The 22,481-nt window shown below is 34.3% G+C and overlaps 1 protein-coding gene and 12 non-coding genes across 19 annotated transcripts in view; 11 read left to right on the top strand and 2 right to left on the bottom strand.

The window, feature by feature from the left end:
• Window positions 1-22,481, bottom strand: part of unc-58 — a gene marked incomplete at both ends in the record, with an annotated part of 28,573 nt that overhangs the window by 2,573 nt on the left and 3,519 nt on the right. Inside the window, 5 exons of one of the 7 annotated variants that reach the window (NM_171758.5) lie at window positions 32-288; window positions 481-611; window positions 2,001-2,149; window positions 17,837-18,008; window positions 18,162-18,301. In NM_171758.5, the coding sequence (NP_741880.1) occupies window positions 32-288; window positions 481-611; window positions 2,001-2,149; window positions 17,837-18,008; window positions 18,162-18,251 (799 nt within the window). Of the gene's footprint in view, window positions 1-31; window positions 289-480; window positions 612-2,000; window positions 2,150-2,240; window positions 2,617-3,889; window positions 4,039-6,489; window positions 6,768-10,155; window positions 10,394-15,523; window positions 15,816-17,836; window positions 18,009-18,161; window positions 18,302-21,746; window positions 21,859-22,481 lie in introns of those variants that run through there. The other 6 variants (NM_171759.6, NM_001373458.4, NM_001373459.2 and 3 more) reach the window with 6 other exon arrangements.
• On the top strand, window positions 704-852 carry T06H11.12. The gene has a single exon (NR_071920.1). It is a non-coding gene; the product is annotated as an Unclassified non-coding RNA T06H11.12 (non-coding RNA).
• Window positions 926-1,064, top strand: T06H11.6. Its single transcript, NR_071921.1, has one exon. It is a non-coding gene; the product is annotated as an Unclassified non-coding RNA T06H11.6 (non-coding RNA).
• Window positions 6,483-6,632, top strand: T06H11.10. The gene has a single exon (NR_071922.1). It is a non-coding gene; the product is annotated as an Unclassified non-coding RNA T06H11.10 (non-coding RNA).
• On the top strand, window positions 7,651-7,715 carry T06H11.19. Its single transcript, NR_071923.1, has one exon. It is a non-coding gene; the product is annotated as an Unclassified non-coding RNA T06H11.19 (non-coding RNA).
• On the top strand, window positions 8,628-8,707 carry T06H11.21. Its single transcript, NR_071924.1, has one exon. It is a non-coding gene; the product is annotated as an Unclassified non-coding RNA T06H11.21 (non-coding RNA).
• On the top strand, window positions 12,231-12,471 carry T06H11.16. The gene has a single exon (NR_071925.1). It is a non-coding gene; the product is annotated as an Unclassified non-coding RNA T06H11.16 (non-coding RNA).
• Window positions 16,083-16,293, top strand: T06H11.15. The gene has a single exon (NR_071926.1). It is a non-coding gene; the product is annotated as an Unclassified non-coding RNA T06H11.15 (non-coding RNA).
• T06H11.t1 lies at window positions 17,316-17,397 on the top strand. Its single transcript has one exon. It is a non-coding gene; the product is annotated as a tRNA-Ser (tRNA).
• On the top strand, window positions 18,308-18,428 carry T06H11.20. Its single transcript, NR_071927.1, has one exon. It is a non-coding gene; the product is annotated as an Unclassified non-coding RNA T06H11.20 (non-coding RNA).
• Window positions 19,239-19,353, top strand: T06H11.8. The gene has a single exon (NR_071928.1). It is a non-coding gene; the product is annotated as an Unclassified non-coding RNA T06H11.8 (non-coding RNA).
• Window positions 21,047-21,449, top strand: T06H11.7. Its single transcript, NR_071929.1, has one exon. It is a non-coding gene; the product is annotated as an Unclassified non-coding RNA T06H11.7 (non-coding RNA).
• On the bottom strand, window positions 21,362-21,493 carry T06H11.9. Its single transcript, NR_071930.1, has one exon. It is a non-coding gene; the product is annotated as an Unclassified non-coding RNA T06H11.9 (non-coding RNA).

Genomic DNA, 22,481 nt, shown 5'->3' on the forward strand with positions numbered 1-22,481 from the left:
TAATTATTTCTGAATTATGAATCAACAATACCGCAAGTAGTTAACACAGTGAGAACATATAATATTGCAGTTGGAAATGTCCATTTATTATGCATATTTGATAAGTCATCAGGCCGGTTTAATTCACGTCGTATAGGTCTCCTATCGTCCACTGTTTCTGATACTCGTACCATCCATTCTCGAAATGTTGCAGCCCATTCACCTTCATCCATATTACTAACCCCGTGTTGAGCATTATTGAGCATCTTCCAACTTTCGGCAGTGAAGTTTGACATCAAATTTGTTAACCTACAAAAAATACTATTTGAAAATAATTCAGGTAAAAGAATGTTACTATAAGATGTTTCCCTGAAAGAAATCAAACACACAGTTACATTATAATTATATTTAAAGAAAATAACGGTTCCGCTCTCACTTTAAACTATGTAAGTGATTCGATATACTTTCTAATCAGTGTTGAAATCCGATTGTTCTTCTTACCTGACAAGTTTTTTGGATCTGGCAAGAAGTTCCGTCCTTGTTTCCAGTAACATGAGTATCCAAGCTCCCAAGCATAAATATCCAATTAACACTGACACCAAGATCACGTGAGGTGTAAGTATTTTGATGTACTGAAATGCTGTTTGTTGTTATTTTTTCCACTCACGGTCTTTTATTCACAGTTCTCTAAATGTCAATGATTGCTCACAAACGTAAGGTTTTGTGCAACAAGTGGGGTTATTTGTAAGCAAAAACCTCTCATATTTTTCCGTCATCAGTCATTTCATTGTACTTGAGGCAATCTATCTCCTCCTTATATGGGGTTTGATTTTTATGCGTACCCTTCGACTTCTCAGTGTACGCTAGGCACTCTGTTTCTCTCAGTTTTTAACGTATATTCCGTTTTTCCCAATCCGTTATTTTTTCGGATGTGTATATGGATATGGGTGTAGTGATTCCCCCGGGGAGCTCCCCCGCACCATCGACTTCCTAACGTCTGTCAAAGCACAACCGGTTGTTGTTTGAGCAGAAAATAAAAACAAATCAAATAAAGTAGTGGACTGAAAACTATAGAACTCTGTTAATTAATTAGCTTCTAATGATTTAAGTTCCCGCAATTTGTAATTAATATATTAAAATAGTGAATAATATATAAAATTAGTTTGCAAAGTTACCTCGTTATCAGGATTTCTGGCTATTCTCATTCTAGTGTGCATTAGAAGAATAATTGCAACAATTATCACAAAATTAGAAAATAAACGTTCAAACAAGATTTTGACTTTTCACTATAACTCCTGTTCTATGTCACTCACAAAATAAGATCTGTCAATCATGAATTTACATGATAATTCATACTTGAACGTTTTTTGTCCCTCCCATTTCCCTCTAGCAATTAAAGAGAGCCACTTCATGTTTTTTTAATTTCTGATCACATTCTTCCCTCATAAATTGTCTGACGTTAGTTTGAGCCTAACAAACGACAAAAAAAGAATAAGAGTTTTGAACCGCAAGTCTGTTGGCCGAGAGAGCTCAAAATTTATTGCCGGTGGGATTGTGGTTCGGGCGAAGGCAATGTTGCGAAAACGGCAAGAGTCAGAATATTTTGAGAGCGCTGATCATGCGTTCTTTTCTAAATGTCTCAGGAGGAAAGAAAAGAGGAAAAAATAAAAAATGTTCTGTCTTTTTGTTAAGTAAAACTATTGGGGAAATACACATATTGAAAACGTTTTTCAAGCGAGAATTCTAATTAAAGATATGTGTGAACAAGAGTCTTCAAAATTCTGAATTATTCACCAGAATACTTCTCGAGATTCTTCAATTTATTTTGTTCACAGCCAAGTCTTCAATCAAACAAACGTTTCAAAAATAATGTAGCAAAAAATAGCAGTTTCAGTCCAGTTTCAAACTTTTCAGTCTATTTTTTTGTTTTCAAATCAAGATATCCTATTTTCATAACAACTACAGACATGAACGAAAACATAAATTTCTTTCGAAACAGAACGTCAATGGTTTTTACTTACTTTGACAGTCTGTTGCGGGCAGCTTTTTGGTTCTTTATCATCTTGGTCATCTTTGATGGTATCTGTGATAACTGTAGCTCCATCATCTGCATCGAGCAATGCTGATTGTGAATTGATATTTGCACCTTCCCACCGAGCTGTCACATGATCTGAAAAATCAAATGTTACACATGAAAGAACAGTTGAAAGAAAAAATATTATAATTTATAATTGATTTATATAAAATAATTTTAAAGGCACCAATAATAATTTTCCCATCTTCTTGGATTGAAATAGTGGGCCTTCGAAGTACTAATTTTCGTTGGCTCATCCGTCTGGCGTCTGCATTTGAGAATACAGAAGAAACAGGTGAAGCACATAGCTCCAAGAAACCGGTAGGCGGTTGTGATCCGGTCCATAGTTCTTGATTCTCATCTATTATGAAACGGAGCTGTTCTGGCACCAGACGTGTTCTTTCTGGATCATGCACCAGACTTCGACTCAATATTTCGGGGATTTGAACTGAGAGACGAGTGTCTAAATGTCCGACATGAAGATGATGTTGATGTGTCAGTGTTGGTCTCCGATGACTTGTCGAAGATGGCTGCGGGGCCACGTTTGGAGAATAGAAAAACATAATTGAAAGATAGAACAAACTGAGCAAGTCAGTGGTGGACGAGTAGGGGAAACATAACTAGAGGTTGAAGCTAGTTGAAATCAGTTTTTCGCGTATGCTCGCATTTTGAGAATTGCATAGCGTAGCGTGTAAAAGGAGAGGGCGGGGGCAGATATGCACGCTGTCGTCGCATCCCTACGCCAAAAACGTCTCAAGTTAGCGCACATCGGGCTCCCGTCGGAGAAACCAGTCCTAAAGGGTTAATTTTTCAATAAGTTTTCTCTTCTTTTTGTTGCTTCTTATTTGTTTTTTGTATACTAGTTGTGTCTCATCATGGTGCTTCATGGCGAGAATGAGATAGTAATCATATTTTCGGCTTGACTGAGTTTATTGTAGTTAGTAAGTTAGTGAAATTGCATAGAATGCAGTGAGTGAATGGAATGTTTCGTCTTTTTTGTATTTAACTACTTGATGGTTTATGAATATAAAATTGCAGCTTCAGTGAATAAGTGAGTTATTGTGATTGGAAAGCTTTTTTTTTGAAAAGTTTGATAAAATTTCCTTAAATATTTCAAATTTTTAAAATTGATTCTGAACTATGTTTTTTTATTGTCTTGAATTGAGAACGTTGTTTTTTATTGAAAAAACAGTAATAATTGTAATGATATAAACTATTATTCCGTCATAAATTTTTAAATGGTATATACATAGAAATGTACAAAGAAAAATGATCAATATTTAGGTATATCGACTCGTTTTCATCACACAACAAGCACATAAGGAAAAATGCAACTAAGTGACGCTACAATCTAACTTTTTTGCTTTATAAAAATTCCTATTTAGATGCGTAAAACTAATATAAGTAACCAGCCGTGGACCGCACCTCCGGCGCGGCCCCGACTTCTGGGGTTGAAAACTAATTTTTCTGAAACTACCGTAATCATACAGCACTCCTACCGTAACCCTATTGTACCACTACAGTACCCCGACTATATCCCTACACTAAGCCCAACTCACATTCCCTCCAGAAGCCAAAACTTCATAGACTACAAAGACTACATAGACTACAAACTATGGACAAACGGAATAAGCGCTTTATATATAGTAAATGATTGCAGGAAAGTAGACAAATATTACAATGTTCAGGATTAAAAAAAAACCTTTATGTAAAAACTGAGTTTGCTTTTTTTAGGACTTTCAAGTGTTCTTGTTTAGCGCTCGACAAAATTCAATCATTTTTTGAACATACGAATTTAAACATTTTTTTAAATCGGGAAAAAAATTTTTTATTAACCTTGAAGTCCATTCAACTTATGACAAAGCTGTTCGGCATCAAGTTGCAACGGTGAAATCACGACCATCGAGAAGAAGTGTTTTCATTTAAAATGGAGCAACAACCCTTGGGGTGCAAGGTGCTACCAATGCTGCAAAGGTCAGAAGGTCCATAAGAAAATTAGTTAGGTACGGGAAGGTAAACTGGTCTGAAATGTATTCACTTGGGACATATAAAAAGCTGAAGAAATCTACTTTACGGAAAGTGGTTTTTTATCAAATGAAAATAATATCTAGAACATAGGCATGTACTTAGAGTCAAGTAGGCTGTCAAAAACGCCGAACATAAAATGCTATCATTTTCTGACGAGAAGTATACATTTTTGATAGATCTCTGAAAAACGGCTCAATTTATCAAAAATATTCCATTCAATTGTTTTTGTAGAGTTGTCAGACGTTAGAAAATACAAATCACCAAAAAGGCTTAGGTTTTTAAACTTTTGAATCTAGCAAGAATTCGCATGAATACTAAATCACAGAAAACATTGAAAGACTGGTAGGTCCATGAAAAATAAATCGAAATTAGAAAAGAAACCAGGGGTAAAAAGGGGAAACTCATTATAAATTCAAACAAACTCCGTAAGTTCTAAATTTAAGTTGAAACTGGAGAACTGAGAGGTTTTGCGGTAGAAAGTACAAACTGATTCTAATTCAAACTTTTTTGTTTTTTCTGCTGCAAAATTCAAATTACTTTGTAGATTGGTTTTCAGTTATTAAAGTAATTTCTATCACGCAAGCCATTTGTTCATAGGAAACTATTTTTAATTCTGGAATTTACACTGATTGGTTTTTTACTTAGAAATTAAAAAAACAAAAAAAAAACAAAACAAAAAAAAATGAATCGATGTAAAGTTATTCTCCAATACAATTAGCATTAGTAAATGTTTGATAAATCATCATAAAACAATCAATGTTTCAAAAAACACGGAGGAGATTTTTTTAGAAACAAGTAATATAAACTACATCATGTTATGATTTTTGTTTAATGTTTTCGGTTACAATTGTTTTTATTTTATTTTTCTAGTAAGTCTTTAATAAAAAATGCAAATAATTATAGGGTGAGCAATAAGTTTTTTCGTATTTTCTCAGTTTTCATCCTTTCTCAAATATTTTGTATGCGGTACATAGTAGTTTGTTAGTAGTGCAAAATATACTGATGTCATATATTTCCGTCAACTTCCAGACTGATTGATCCTCAAAACTACGCTCAAAAAAATTTTCCTATTTTTTCGATTTTTTCGAATTTTTTGGAAAATCGAAATGTTAGTTCTCCGTGAGGTATTAGACCATTAGTTGTATACATATCAAAAATTAAATTCAGAACTGAGCAGTATTAGATACCTTTTTTCCCCTTTGTGTTCAGAAAAATGACAGAAAATAACAGCGAAAAAGGAAATTTTTACTTTGAGAGGGCATAAAACAGATATCGCAAAAGATATAAGTACGGATAAAATTGCAATTTTGTTCTTCAGATTAATAGCAACATTTTACCAGTTGAGCACTTTTTGATGCTTAAAGCCAGTAAAAAGTTACAGTCTATTGAGTCACAGGAACTCATTTTCAATGAACCTGCCACATTTTTGCATTTCTTTCCATAGTTTTGTTAAATCTTTATTTATCAAAAAGAACTCAATTGCAATGTTGTTCATTAGAAGTTTGTGCACAACTTTATAGTTGATCATTTTTTGATAACAATGATATCCAGGAAGTTACAAGCCTTGGAACATAAAAACCGAAAAAAATGAAAATTTCTCTAAATTTTGAATCAAAAAAATTCGAGAAAATTTATTTCAAAGATAATTTCGTGAATTGCATGTATTACAATAATCACGTTAAAACAAAAACAAAAAACACATTAATGCATGTTATCATTTCATATTCAACAAGTTTAGTCGCTTTTCGTGGAAAGCCTCCATCTTTTAGAATGTTGGTATTTTGAACAAAAAGGAAGAAAAAGGTATCTAATACTGCTCAGTTCTGAATTTAATTTTTGATATGTATTCAACTAATGGTCTAATACCTCACGGAGTACTAACATTTCGATTTTCCAAAAAATCCGAAAAAATTGAAAAATAGGAAAAATTTTTTGAGCGTAGTTTTGAGGATCAATCAGTCTGGAAGTTGACGGAAATATGTGACATCAGTATATTTTGCACTACTAACAGACTACTATGTACCGCATACAAAATTTTTGAGAAAGGATGAAAACTGAGAAAATACGAAAAAACTTATTGCTCACCCTAATATTTTTAAAATTCCGATTGTTATTAATCAGACAAATTTTGAATTGTTATATCACAACTATGTGAAATGAGTTGCTATTTATTATACGCAAAGGTAATAAGCAAGAAACGAAAAAACGTAACACATATCTTAACACTTTTAGAACAAGTGAAACAAGGGAGTTTCTAAAGAAATAAATCTCGACAAAAACTGTACTTTGAACGAGTTAGAAAACAAGTATTTTAAAAATTACTGCATAAAAAAAAGAAAAAATGGAATGGGAGGTACGAAATGTCCTTTTTAATCCACTCTTCACTTTCTGCCTTTCCCCGTAATCACCTTTTTTCCTGTTATTCTGCTGCTCGTTCTCCTCTTCTTCTTTGATTCCGGCAGTCGTTTTTATGAGACCAGCGGCGCTGAACAGAGCAACCGCCGGACTGAATTGCTCGTTTCGGAACGCTTGCGAAAAAATCATAACTCAACGAAAAGCGTGAGTTGAAGGTCCGCTCAGCTCTTTAACATCTGTAGCAGGAAATTGAACAGTGGTTTAAGACACAAATGATCATAGAATAGAAAAGAGTATGATGTGGAACGAAGAAGCTCTCAGTTCTTGTCAATATGTTATGAATGACAATGCAAAAATGGATAGTTCGCCCCTTTTTCTGCTGTCTCAGTTTCAAGGGTTCTTAAAATAAACATCTGTTGTGGTCACCATGAGCATCAAAATTCAGGCAGAATTCTAAAAATTGAGTATTTACCTGAATTCGTGAATTTATTGCTCAGTAAAAATAGTAAGTCTCTCGGGCATTTCGTATCAGAACTAGGCATTCAAACGGGGAAATATGTACACTAATGGGAATGTGTACGTTAAAAAGTCAACTCGAGGAAGATATAGGTAAGTGCCGGGTTTACTAAAAAATTTTGTCGTGTCAATTTAATTGTTGCAACATGATTTTTGTTCTCGTAAATCTAATGTAAGGAGGTTGTCCAAACAATTTAACCAACGTAGATCGATACAAAAATACAGTCATTCATAAGTGTTCTAAATTTTAGAGACAGGAACACTTGAATGGATGTTTCAATATTATGAGTGATGACTTGTGTATAGCAATGGATTAAAAATTGAATTGTTGTTTTTCAGTAAGTTTGAAACCGGAGAACTATGATTGTGTTGCATTATGAAAACCATCTACATACACGACGAACAAATCCAATAAAAATTTGAATAGTTAGTGAAATGAAACAAACGTTGGTTAATATACAATTTAGTTGATTCATAAAATTAATTTTGTTTTTTTTTCTATTAATCAAAAGAAATTAATTCCAGAGAAATCTCGAGCATAATTTATTTTTATCAAAAAAAATGCACTGGATCGTACTGATATTGACCATTTCGAACTACACAGACTCTATGACCACAACAGATGCAAACATGTCTTTACAAAAAGGCAACAAAAACATGACGCCTTATCTCGAATCGTTTTTTTTTTCGTTTGTCTGCTAGTTAGTTTTACATGTGTGTCGTTCGTCTGTGAAACTAAATTATATTTGCGTTTCTTCCACTTTTGCCAAAAAACTGGAAGCTCTGACCGCGACTATATAGGGGCAGGCAAAGGTTAAACCATGCGGTCACTGAGCACACGTTTTTTTAATTTATTTGAAAGAAGTGAAAAAAAAGAAAAAAAGAAAAAGAACACAAAGACCTTCTTTCAAATGACCAATGTGTAGAAAAAGAGTATAACTAGATTAGAGACATGAATATTGAGAGCTTAGATGAAAATGAGTGAAATTAGCATTCTAAGAATTATTCAAAAGTACTTCCTTTTTGAACGATACACTTTGAAATAATGAACCAGCTAGGTCTGACCTAGATTTTGTTTTGATTTGTTTTTTAAAAAAGAGTTTACAGGATATCAATATATCAATGTCCAATTTTATTATTTAAAAAATGAAGAAAACGAGTCTTAGATCTTCAAAATAGCCTGAAAAACTTTTGCCCAAAAACTAAACGGAAGAAAGAAAAGAAAACGTGAGAAGAAGTTTCTTCCAAATTTAATAACACATGATATTTTTCACAAACATCACTCTCATCTCTCATTCAAATTTAACAATGTTTTCCAAATGTTTAAAATACAAACAATCGTTTTTTGATCTCGAAAGTGCAAAATCCAGGCCATCAAACCGAATCCGGAACACGATTTTAATGTGCCCCATAAAACTTTTTTTCATGTATGAATACCAAAAAAGATGCAACCATTATGAAGCTGTCTCATCTACTCCAAGTATTTTCATTAAAAAAAAACAGTCGCCTCAAAAAATAGACGAGACATTTTTCACACTGTATTTTTTTTTCACACGTCGCCCTTTTTTTTTTCGTATCTATCGATAAGATACAAATGAGCAAGTTCGAAATAGCAGCATAACTTTTGGGTTTTGCAAGAAAAAGAACAAGAAACAGAGAATTGGCAACACTAGAACCCGCACAGGAAATAGTTGGAATTGTGAAGAAGGGCAACCAATTCGTAGTCTAATTAAAACTAACTACTGAAATATTTATAAGCGGCCGCCGAAATATGGCTAGTGTGGTCAATCCCATTTGTTGTCAAAAAAGGTACATATCATAGGGGTGAGGTTTTTTTTTGATATCAGAATCGGTTTGTTCTTTTTGATTGCTACAGTAAATCAAAAAGAGAAACAATCAAATAAATTTAAATTGTCCACTTATCAAAAATAATGAGATTTAGATTTGCTCAGTTCTGGTCAGGTAAGTGTTAGAAAAATATTTTTTTTAAACTCCAAAAAAAGTAAAACGAAAATCGAGCTTTTGCATTTATCTGTTACGTATTCTCTTTTGCTCTGAATATTGCCCTATTTCCATTTTTTCCATTGGCAGCTTATAGCTTATAGCTTCTATATGTACCTCGTTCTTTTTCGTCTTTCGCTCTTATTTCCAAGCGTTCCGCGTTCTCCCCACAGCGTTCTGTGACCTTCGAGGTCATTTGTTTTTTTCTCTCTCACGTCTCCCGAAACAAATCTACTACTGGGAATGATTAACAGACCTTTGCCGTGATGTGTTTTTTTAGATCCACTAAAAACCTTGTGCATTTTTGTTTTTTTTTTTTCGGTGAGCATCCAAAAAAAAAAGAAATGGAGGCGCCGAGCATAAACTAAAAGTCATTTATCAATTGTGGGAGCACATTCGGGAACCAAGGCAAAAAAGGAGATGCTTTCCTGCCTTTTTCTCCTGCTCTCAGTGCAGTTAACTTTTCCCTGCCGTCTTTGAAAAAAACTTATCGGGTCGGAAGATGTCGCCGCCGGTTTTTGACAGCGTTTCTTCCGCAATCCACACCCGAATTATCTGCTATTTAAAGCAAAGAGCTGTCGCTGGGGGGGGGGGGGGGGGTCGGTTGGGCTTTTGCAACGGGGTGGGCACACTTGTCAAAAAAATGTTGCATTGGATGGGTAGTGTACATAGAGTTGTATGATTTATGGCGATTCGTTGCGAATGTGGTGGCGAATATGCTTCTATGGGAGAAAAAAAGTTGCACAGACGAGGTGCAAAACTAAACATGTCAAAGTCGAGAAAACTTCAGGAACGGAATCATAAAAACGAACCCCCGGAGAAGAATTTTTCTCCCAAAAAACTTTTTTTCAGTTCTTCACAAATTTATGGAGTCACGAAGATTATAGTGATTGCACTCTAGAGATTCATACTTTCTTTCGACCCTTTTTACAGAAAAGATTGAGAGAAATATGGAGATATACGTGCTATTTTTGTGTGAAATAATGGGAATAGATAAATCAATTAAGTTTTTCGAGAGATAGACCATAACACAATTTGGTATTCTATGTTGCTATTGATGCTATTTAGCAAGATAAGAAAAAACTTCTGAACGCCTATACGACTTTGATTCAATTATCAAAAACCAGAATCCGTAGTTAAACAACAAAAAAAAATAAAAAGAAGAAGAAAGATAATAAAAAATGATTTAAATGTGAACAAACCTCTGTCATGAAGATCCGGATAGAGTTCAGCCAGCTCGTTGGGCTCTTTCAGATGAACTTTCTTGGTGCCCGACGGCAAGACCGTAATGGTCATCCGTCGTGCATTTTCTTCCAGAGTCCATTGGTTCCAAAATTTTCGAAGGAACATTGGCTCGTGGTGTCACCGCGCGTATCGGATAAACCGAGCAGCGGCTGGTGACGGTGGTGACAGGTTAGAATACAAATTGGACCGAATGCTGAAGGTATACGAATGTACAAAGTTGGTAGAAGTGTAGGAGAAATGGAAAAGGGTGCAATAAAAATGAGGATTTTTTAAAATCACGTAAAAACAAGTTTTTAACCTTTAAACTTTTCAATACTTTACTTTTCGATGCATAAAAATAACACGTTTATAAAAATTATGTTAAAAATCAGTGAACACGAAAAAATGGAAACTGATCAAGAAGAAACTTTTTTAAATAAAAAAATGTTAATCATGTTCTATTCTTTTCTCGCCAGAAATGCTAATACGTGGTTTTTTTGCAAGAGTTTAAGAAAAGTGTAAATGATACACTCAAAAAAGGTTTGTATAAAATAAGTATAAAATTATAATTTTTAATAGAAAGTTAATTGTCAATATAAGTGATGAAAGAACGACGAAATATAAAAAATTTAAAAATAATTGAGGTCACACATCAATTTGAGTGTCACGCAAAAGATTTGTTACAACTTCGATCGCACTTTAGAGTTCCAAAGTATCAGCTGAGTTCAACCTGACTTAGTCTTAGACAATGAGCAGGCAATTGTTGAACAATAAGAAGAGTGCGTGCACTACTACGGAGTCTAGTTGAATTTTCAAGTAAAATTCTTTTGAGTATATCGGTTTTTGGGATTTTAGTGAAGCGCGGGTGGCCTTCAGACGACGGACGATGTCCTCCTCACAATATGCTCAGCGAATTATTCGCGCGGAAAACCAAACGATGAGCTACTTGGTTTGGTGCAAGTTAAAGTTAGCAAAAGTTCCCCCTAGTATACACAAAGTGAATAATTTTTAATGCCTTCCTAAACCGAATCATGATTTCAGGAATACTTGTAGTGTGTTTGTGAATTTTACGAACACGGAGTAACTGCCGTCAAAAAAGTTTTGCAAAACAAAATAACACAAATAATCATGTTCGACGTTCCATAAATTGTTCAACTTTTTTTGAAATTGTAGGTTATGCTCGGATGTATAAACAAAACAAGAAAAAGTGAAACCTGTTTTCAAATTTTTTTCAAAAACTCACAAATTCTAAAAATAAGTTGAGCTTTTACAGATGATAACACTGAAAATAAAAATTTCAAATGTAAAAATAGTAAAGTGGGCGACATATTAATTCAGCTGTTTTTTAGTGAGTTTATTCACCTTTGCGTAAAAGTCAGTTTTCAGTGCATGTAGAAGCAAGGATTTATTATCGTAATTTTAGAAATTTAATAAGCTTTTTTTTTTGGTACGCACTGTGCAAAACGAAAAACTTCCAAAATGGTAGAATATTTAAAAATGTTCCAAAAAATATTTTCAGGATGTCAAAATGGAGAGCTTGACGGCGTGTCATCTAGGGTTCGCAAAGAAAAGTATCTATATTCAGGGTGGGGGCGGCGATAGCTGATGCTTGCAAGAAAGTTTTTTGTTGTCTTCTTGTTTATATCAGCACAACAAGGGCGTGAAAATGTCAAAACCAGCAAGAAAGAGAGAGAAAGAGAGGAAAAGTTACATTTTGTTTAGAGATTCACATCCGTCGGGCTTGGCACCCACACCACCGCCATCAACACTATACCACCAAGAAGAGCTCATGTTGTTATCTTTCAAAAAATGCCTTTGTGGCGGGCGAGCTGATTGTGGATAAGGTGAAGTTAACAATTATTTTTCTGTAGATCATATCAAAATTAAACATCATCAAGAAATGTTGGTGGAATCCTGAACTGAATGCAAAAGTTATCATCTCTCAATCTGCACTGATGGACTACCACCACTTAATTGCTTTATTTTCTTCTTTACTTTATAAAAAAACTATTGAACATGAAGATTCCAACAACGGCAGAAAATACGAATCTGAAGTAGGACAGCGTAGGCGCAAGAAAAGGAAAAAAAAACAAATCCTTGCCGGAGCGTAAGTTTTGGGACTCCTCGGCCGCGCTTTGACCAAAAACGAAACATATGCTCGTAAACATAAATTAAACTTTTGAGAGACGCTTCCTCCTCTCTTGCGCCAACACTCTGCATGCCCCGGATGCCTTTCTTTCATATCGCACACGCCTCTCAATGTCACAAAACAAAAAGTCGGTGGTGGTGCTGGTTGCCTTTTTTGCCCAAGAATCTGACACATACACTGACTTCTCGCAAACAAATACGCACGAGCAGTTAGTTACTACCGAGCGGCTGTTCCATAGTTCAAAAACATCTCGTCACTTGATTATTTCATCGAAAGGTCAAAGGGTGAGTAGTGACGCCCGTCGGCTTTTTTGTTGGAAAAGGACTAACGAGATTTGTGTCCGGAACTGAACCACCCTACACAAAGGATGTCTGCATATCTTGCGAATGTTTCTGGGAAAGACCTCACTTGCAGACAGTCACGTCAGATGTGTCTTGTCTAAAAAGGGCACTGATAACGTATAGTGCAAATGAGAAACAATTTAGTGACAATTTATAACATTTTTTGGTCAAATTTAAAATTTTTGTGAGCTCTTCGACCAAATTTCGCAATTTCCAACATGAAACTATCTTTCTTGAGGTTGATATTGTAAAAAAATAGCATTAAAACTACGTGCTCATTAGAATATTAATGAAAGATCATTAATATCACTAATGTGATGGTAGTATATATTTACACAAGGCATATTTTTGAATTTCTCTATTAGCTAGCAAATTGTACAAAATAAACATTATTATATAGTAATACCAATTGGAAGAATACGGGCTATATAAAGCTTAGATTTTTAACATGGATTATGTGTGCCTTTTTTTAAAATGTTGTCAGTTAACTGAAAGTTGCAGAAGGAATATGTTGTGTATGAACTTGGTCACTCAAGGAAAACAACAAAAGTTTAGTGCAAATCGATAACTACCCAAAAATATTACATAAATGTTGAAACTCAAAATCAGAATGGACACTATAGTAAATAAACATCTCTATATCCGAACTTTTTTTTCTTCTCTTTATATCAAATAAAGAAGATTGAGATCCGCATTACTCTGCCATTCAATGGCCACAGAACTGAACTGGCTTCATAACAAAATTTTTATAGATTCTTATTTTTTGCAGTAGATGCATATTCGAGCGGACAAGCCCAGATTTTCTTCCATTTTATCTGTCTTTAGGCATGACACTCGTTCGACATCCAGAGCATTCTAATAGAGATGAAGGACTACTAGTATACACTTCCTAGAAAAAAAAAATTATTTTCTTAATTTCTAAATTCCGGATTGGAAAAGTGAAAGAGCTGCAAAATTTTGTGAAAACAAGACAAGTGAAGAAGGATACAATGACATTGAGGATTTCGGAAGAATGCTCATCTTAGGTTTCTTTTCTTTACAAATGTGACTGATTCGTATCAGGTTACGTAACGAATATTTGAAAAATCTATGTGCTTCTTGTCTGGAGACTATCAGCTAGATAAATATCTGAGAAATATTGATTTTGAAAGATATATGTCCGAATTTTCTGAGCTGAGATTCCGAAAATTGTCACGCATTTGAAAATTGTTAGTAAACAAAAATGGGGCAAAAACCGTTTCAAAACATGTTCCTACGATTGGTTTAAATTAACAACTTGTTAGGTCAGCATAAATATGCTCATTGGGAAATGAGGAAACTACGTAAAAATAGATTCCACTAATTATTTGTTTTTAATGTAAACGTGAATGGTTTTTGTTATCAATTGAAACAGTCTCCGTATTGTGTACTATTGAATTTTAAATGACCTGTAAAAATTTGGTTGGCTGAAAAACGATGAATTTTTTTAGTTCTTACAACAAAACCAGCTGATCAGAAAACTTGACACCTTCAAATACTTGAAAATCAAACAACTGGGAGTTTGCGTTTCGGCTTATGGTTTCAAGTGTTGGTTACTTGAGGGATAGTTAATGAGAGGGGTAGGCGAAGACAGCAAAGTGCAACACAAAAAAGAACTCTTGGAAGCAAGTCAGACACACACATGAAATGACATTGCATGAGTCCGACTAAAAAAAGATATTGAAAAAATGAGCTAGAATAGATGAGGATGAACAACGAACCAATTGAGAACAAACTCGTCTAGAAAATGGATTTGATTGGAAATTCATAGTTTTGTGTAATTCTAAACATAGAAATTCAAAGGTCTTTGTCTATCTTGTCCTCATCTTCATTCCAGTCTTATTATCCGCACGCTCGTGTTTTGTTTTTCTTATTTGTTTTCATTTCCCGTGCAGAATTTTAATTGGCGTTTGTGAGTTCTTCAATAGTCTTTCACTTGTCATCATTGATCAAAACTTCTCCACAGAAGAGGTTCATTCATTTTGAATAAATAAGAAATTATAAATTATAAGACTAATTGAACATCAGGAACTGGGAAAGCATGGAAATTGGTTATTGAACACAATAGTTTGACAGTACACTGGGCCCACATTTTTATTTCGACCATCATGTCTCTTATTATCAAAAAAAATACAATAGAATGTCAGATCAAAAATTAAATATGAGAAAAATTTGCGATCGATAATAATTTTATTCACAACTATTAACCGCGTTGTTATTATGAAACTTTCAAATGAAAAGTAACGGTTCTGGGTATTTCGAACCTGGAGACCAAAATTTCAAAGAGAAAGGACAGCGATTCGAAGATAATTTTTGTTTTGAATTGTCATATTTTATTGCACATTTTTTTCGCCTGTTTCACAACTTTTCGTCGATTGTGTGGTACATATGAAGCCGGCAGGTGACTAAAAGTGGCAAAATAGGTCACCTTTTGGCTTTAAATATGTATAACCCAACGAAATTACTTGAGAAAACTACAAAATATGTAATGAAGCTTGATAATTCGAAAAACGTTAATTTCGAAGAGCTGCAACGCGAACAGGTGACCAAAATTTGGAGGTTTTAGCTAATATTAGGTAATTTGTTTTGAAATTTAAAACTACCATAAAAAGTTTTGAAAATTTTTTTGAGAAGTTAAATTACGAAATTAATTTGTTTGAGTACATTTTGGGTCTATAGGTTTGAAATACTCAAAATAAAATTTAGACCGTGATAACTATTTGGAGGAAAATGCTCTGATTTCTTTCAGAATTGACAGATTGCATTTCGTTAGTTACTTTGTTTTAAAAATGTTTCAAAAAATTTATAGACAAGTTTTCATTTTTTTAATCATCAAACCTGGGGCAATTTGAATCTGACGAAGTCTTGGTCTTGGTATTGGTGCTCTTATAGGCAAAGGATTGAATATGGCCCATCCAATGGGGTTTTCATCAGGCTGCTGCGTCGTTGGTTGAAAATCTTGTATTATTTGAGTACCGACCCAGGAGACCGGTTGTGGGGGCATCAGGAAGTTATGATGGGAATGGTGAGCAGGTGAGCCCGATGAATGTCCGTATGTACTTCTTCGTCGATCATGTCTTGTGGATCCACGACGTTCGTCCATTAGGTGAGCGCTCACCGATTGCAACATTTTCTTGCAGGGAGAGTTTGAGAGGAGAGAAGAAGTCTATGATAGATATGTTTTGCAAGTTTTATTTTCGAGCATAGTTTTTTGAAACGCAGTAGTTTCTCGGTGAAAGGAACGTCGAACCAAAACCAAACACAACAATTATGAAGAGGGAAATGTGAAAAACGTGTATTGGTGCGAGTTTGAGTGAACGCCAAGATCGGCTCTGTTGTCAAGATGCTGCAAGTGCATGAAAATGCCCATCCAGACAAAACAGGGCATATTCCATGGGCCACATCGTTTATGATGTTTCTTCTCAACTCGAAACATATACCCCCATATTTTGTCGGACATATTCTTCCATTCTTAGACGTCGTTTTCTCGTTTTCTCAATGACGATCTGACGGCAGTGTAGAGCATCTAGACTTGTCTTCTTCATCTGGCTGCCCACTTCCTCTCCCGCCACCAATTTTTTGACCCCTTCTTTTTCCTCTCTTTCTCTCAATTTTCCGTCACTTTCTACTCATATTCAACAACTCCCTCGACGATCGTTTTGTGCTACTCTCTTCAAAACTGGAATAGTGCTCTCTTAGAAGTTATCCACTTCCGTTTTTGGGGAAATAATCGCACAATCTTGTATCAGTCGAGTTATCATTCATCACAATGACTACATTTCTTGCTTTTTGAATTATTTTTAGTTTTCTTGTTCGTGAATCGTGGGCGAGATTTCTCACTTTTTGTGCACAAGTCGACATACAATTGGCTGGTCAGCAGAAGTGTGTAATTACAGCACAGAGGGCAACAATTAAAGAGAGCACTAGAAATAAGAAAGATGGAAACAATGTTAAAATTGTAGAGATGACAAAGGATGAAGAAATGTACTTAAAGTGCAACTTCTGAAGTATCTCATAAATCTTCTTGGTGAGAACCGATTTTTTTTCCCGGCGAACATAGCACAATTTTTTATGAGTACAGGACACCATAAAAAACTCATTTTTGATCAAGTATAAATTTCCTGAGACAGTTTGAAAAGGGTAAGGAGAATCATTCTGACACTTGTCAATGTTTATAAGAAAATGTACTCGGAGGTATTAAAAGTTCCAAGTTCAAAAAACAATCAAACTATCAAAACGATTGCATTTCCATTACAACAATTTAGCTTTCCTTTTGAAGTTCACTCTAACATTTCTGAACTTTGGTCGCTGATAGATATATTACAGTTGTTTCTAATTTTATCAAACAGGATGATAACATAATTGAAATGCAAATTATAGATCCTCGGAAAAATAAAGGAAAAATTATTGGACTGTCTTCTGCGAAATTAGTTTATCTACTGAAATAAATTCCTAATACATTATGTCACATCACAAATGACATATATTTGTTAAAGATGGCTTAGTTTTCTCTACTTTTAAACTGTTCGGAAAACATGTAATCTACACATAAACACAGGCGATTGAGTTTTACGTTTGAACAACTGTCGATTGCATTGAGAAAAACACAGTTGCAAACACTGCCGATCGTGCTGCGATGTCCGAGTGGTTAAGGAGTTGGACTTGAAATCCAATGGGCATTGCCCGCGTAGGTTCAAATCCTGCTCGCAGCGAAAAAATGTTTTCTATTTTATAACACTTAATTAGCGTTTTTTGTGGATGATCTGTTTAGGTTTTCAGTTTTCAGTTTAACAGTATTTTCACAAAAATAATAGAATATAGATTTTTCTTACATTACTTCGAAAGTCTATTTCACTGAGTTACCAAATACAGAGTATCATTGTTAGGTTATTTCGTCGCAAAACTTGTTAAAAAATAAAATAACTGAGACAAATAATTATACGTATTCCGTAGACTCAAACTTGTGTGGCGTGTATACCGAGATTTCAAAAAATCTGCCCTCATTCTTGAAATCAATACAAACGCGCCATGCAGTTTTGTTATTTTCAGTGTAGATAGGAAAAATATTCAGACAACCTGTAGATTTAAAAATATGTAAAGGGTTTTCTCTGATATTTTAATACTAAATTGCACAAATTATTCTGAACTTACACGCACTGAGAGGTGGTCCGAAAGGAGTGAACTGTAGAAGCAGTGGAGTTCTCGAGACAGCTGGCACACTATTTGTCTTTCGAGCCTGATGTGCAAGTGCAGCGGCCAATGGATCAACTTGGATCAGAGACTCTCGGACACTTCGGAGTGCCCATGCGACGAATACGGTTGACCAAAATTTCATAGTTAGATTGATTGACATTACTCTATATTTTGACTTAAATCAAAAATTAGACGCTTAATCGATTCTACTAAAACTTATGAATTCTAAATAAATATATTGATAATTTGGCTGATCTACAAAACAATATACAAAAGTTCTTACGTCTGGTGGTGGCTGCTTCTTTTTTCTCCGAAATTTTGATATTCCTTTTGCCTTTTTTGGAGGTGAGCTTTTCACAGTCAGTGGAGCCATTTTGTAGGATAATACACCGAGTAGCTAGAGGTCAATTGTGGTCAAGAGACAAGAGTTACTCGCTAATCAAGTGACTATTATACGCTTGAATAAGTTGTGATGTATTGTTTCCCTCCTATGGTGGACCCCCTCTAAAATTTACTCTCTTCCTCTCTTTTCATGCCTTTCTTTTCATCATCTGTAAATCTATTGGCGCGTAGTGTTGCCAAATGCGCTGTTACTCAACCACTACTTCTGGCTCCCTCATCTTTTGTCCTACCCGCCACTAATAATTCTACAAGCCACTCAATCATATTTTCGGGTGTGCAAAGAGACGATTGAGCAAATGCAAAAGTGGTTGTTTTTGCTGTTCAATATAAAACTTAAATGCTAAGTATTTGCAATAAAAATGTTAAATTCATATAATTGAAGCCACCACCAAGTAAAGTTTGTTTTAAGCATTGCATGTAATATTGGGGGGGGGGGGGGGGGGAGGGGTTAATCATGCGTGATACTCAAAAAATAAGTATGTTTCGGAATTTAAATTAGACACGAATATTTAATCGTTATAGTAATCCAAAAAGGTGTTTTGTGAAACCGTTTTAATGTTTCACATAAGAATCAGTTTTTGATCTTAAAAACAAAAAATCTATCCTACATTGCACTTATTTGAGTTTTTTAAAGGTCTTGTGACAATTCGGATAAATTGATGCAATCAACGAAAGAAAAGTTACCTTAAAAAATAAGCACATTCAATTGAAATCGACTGAGCAGAAAATATCAAGTGTTATGTTGGCGAAATAAGTGAAGAAATAAATGGTGTTGTAAGTGTAAAACCCAAAAGCCGTTTTACCCGGAATCCCGCTGTGTTTCGTCGTTGCCACCGTAAGGTGTTTTGAATAGACTCGATGTGTTGGAATAGTTGCAGAATCGAAGGGTCTTCCAATTAAATCACAACCTCTCAGTGTGATGAAGAGGTTTCAAAAGTCCTACGAATTGAGATTGAAGGATAGTAGAATGACGTTCAAGTATAGAAAAAAGGGGTTGAAGAGGAGCTGTGGAAAAGGATTAGTTTCAACCAACCGGTTGGTTTTTCCCGCGAGCAAAAGGGCGGTGGTGCTTTTTGTTAGTTGCTGACAAAATGGGACTGCAAATAAAAACCCTTTACGCAAAAACCCTTTCGCATTAAACAAAACAATTTTGAAAGACCATTGGGTCAATTGCCAATCCTACCTGATAAACGATCGTAGGCAAAGTCAAAGTTGAAATCAAAGTTATAGTCTTTCATAAATACTAGCTCGGTGGGACAAGGTGGAATGAGCACACGAAAATCTCTTTTGTTTTCTTTGAAAAACAAATTAGGTGTTTTTCACAAAAAGATTGAAAGACAAGGACACCTGTTCGGTTTGAAATGAGTTCCTTTTAGTTTTGATGTGAGAAACATAAATGCTTTGAGAACAAAACGCGTTTAGGAAATGAAATGGGCGAAATTGGATCATGAAATGAACTGGTAGTTCTTAGAGTAGTACTTCATTTTGATAGATTTCAGTTGAAAACACACACAGATGGCGAGAAATATTCAAATGATTGAACTTCAAATATAAATGAACTAAGAATTCGAATAATGAGAGACAATATAAAATAAAAACGCTCAAGTATCTAGTTACTAATCTAGAACTTAGAAAGGAATCACATGCAATATTATATAAATACATCAAGAAACAAAAGGACTTTACTTTGAGTCAAGGAAAACAATTTGTAGATGACAAATACAACATTTCCTTTTGCAGAGTGACCTCCAGGTAGAGATGAGCAATGGTTTCTCATTACATTCAAAATATATAGAACCAGGAAATCTCTAAGATGGCTACTATGTTACAGATCCCACAAAACGTTTCTTCGTCTAAAAATAAATTATGATAGAAATAAATAAATGTATTATTAAAACGCGTGAAATGTTTCCAAAATGTAGTCTGGACCCTAGGATTCAATAAATATAGCTGTATGTTATTTTCAAACACACTTAATTAGTGTACAAAAAACTGTTCAATTTTGAAATTCGTTCACTTGAATTGAACAAATACAAGCACAACAAGACCGATGACTTGTACCCCATTTTTGAAATCTAGTTTCGTTTTTTTTTTCAATTATTTTTGTTGGCATACTAATAAATACAAATAGTTAACGAAATTCTTATGATAAAACTTATTTGACTCAAAGAATTTAGAAAACGAATCAAATCGTGATTAATCGAAAATTGTCAAATTCGACAATGTAATAACTACAGCAGATCATTTCAGTTAAACATTACACCAAGTAATATTATTTTATTCTAAATAAACAGTAATTCACTATTGTTATTTTGTCCGTGTATAGGTTCTAATAGAAAAAATGACAGAGCTCTCAATTATCTTTGAAAATATGTAATAAAAACATAAGGTACGTGTGTAGTAGTAAAACCCCACATTTTAATAACTAATTACAAATCATTATTAAGGTTTCATTTAAATTGAACATGATATGCATTTTTCATAATGGCTTAGAAACAACATTTTCTTAACCTTGATAATTAAAAAAACTCATGTATTAATTTGAAAAATTGACATTTCTTACTGTAAGGCCATAAAATTGCCACATTTCAAAATAATAATTACATACTTTGCTATATAGAGTCAGAAAACAGAAAGTATTATTTTTAAATCTAAAGATGCCATTTTAAACGAGAAAACTAAGATGTCGATATATGTACATTCCCAACATGAAAATAATGTCATTATTCATTTTTAGCACTATTATTTCACTTTTTAGAATTACTACTTACCTGACCTCAGCACAACCCTTTCTGAAACCGTGACAAGTGTCGAATATCTGCGATTAGCGCTTGGCACATTCCGATTGCAAACATTCAGGGGCGCCATTGTGTTGAGCACTTCGCAGACGGATCGCGATGGTCGGCGTAATGGTGGTGGACAGGCGCCACGCGTTGCTGTTGCCATTTTTCGCACAATGTTAGCATCGCTAGCGATAAACACTGACATTTTCGTTTTCGAGGGGCCCAAAAATGCAGAAGACCAAGTCGAACAACGAGACAGACGACAATTGTTTCAAAAAGGACAACAATTGTGTATGTAACCGGCGTGACCGGACGGGAGAATAAGAATGAAGAATAGGATGATGTTGTGGTAAAATGATATTTCAGGAAGTAACCAATATATGTGGTTTGGAGTATTCACAGAATTTCTATTTGGAAGATTTTCCAAATAATTGTATTTGTTCAAGATTATTTGAAGTTTATTGCCAATGTTGTGGTAGGTCCACTCGCACTTCATTACACTTTAGTTTCTTGAGTTCTTGAGAGCATTCAAATGTTTTCTTTTTTTTCTGGTTATATTTTATGTTATTTTCCAATGTCTATGAATTTTTTGCAGAAAATGAAAAATCTTCCTTCTCTTACATATTTTCGGGTCAAAGTCGAAAGAACATGGGGATTATAATGGAATAAAAATAAACACTGACCTTGGTTGAGAAGAAGCAAAAGTTCTAAAGTGTCCTCCTGTGACAGTGGGTAGTACCGCTTATGCGAGCGGTTGCTGTGCTTTTTTGTGTTTGACGCCAGGATGTTAGCTTTCTGAGAAAGTATATTTTTCATGAAAGTTGAATAGAAATATAAATTTTTAAACTGAAATTGAAATTGAAAACAATTTTCTGAGAAAGTCAAAAGTAGAAAAAATAAACATCAACAAAACCACAGTGAAATCAGGAAATTGAGACTTTTGAAATTTTATTGTCATTCTAACCAGGTGTTCTGCTGAGAGTAAATGTTCGACGGAGAACACTTCAATACATTAAAAGTAAAACGGATTCCGAAATTAATTTCAATTTTATGCCGAAACATGTTTTGACCGTTTTATTTTCATACCTAAAACATACCGTATCTCTTCTATTAAATACTAATGAAGACTGCAAGACTAATAAAGAGGCCATAGTAATAGAAGAAATGCGCTATTTATTTTGAAAATCGTTTCATTATTTATAGGGCAGAAAGCAGAACTTTTCGTTGCTCAATCATACAAATTTTTTTATGGTTTGTTTTTAAAATTTAAACGGTTAATATTATTGTAGTATTTTTACTTTTTAAAACACAAATTTTTCTAGTGGTAACGTTTAAAAAGTTTTCAGAGAGAACATGGAAACTTTTCGAGGAAAACTGACTTTACGACAAGTCTCTTAAGTATAGTAAAACATGATTTT

This window comes from Caenorhabditis elegans, chromosome X (assembly GCF_000002985.6).
Source record: "Caenorhabditis elegans chromosome X".
NCBI lineage: Eukaryota > Metazoa > Nematoda > Chromadorea > Rhabditida > Rhabditidae > Caenorhabditis > Caenorhabditis elegans.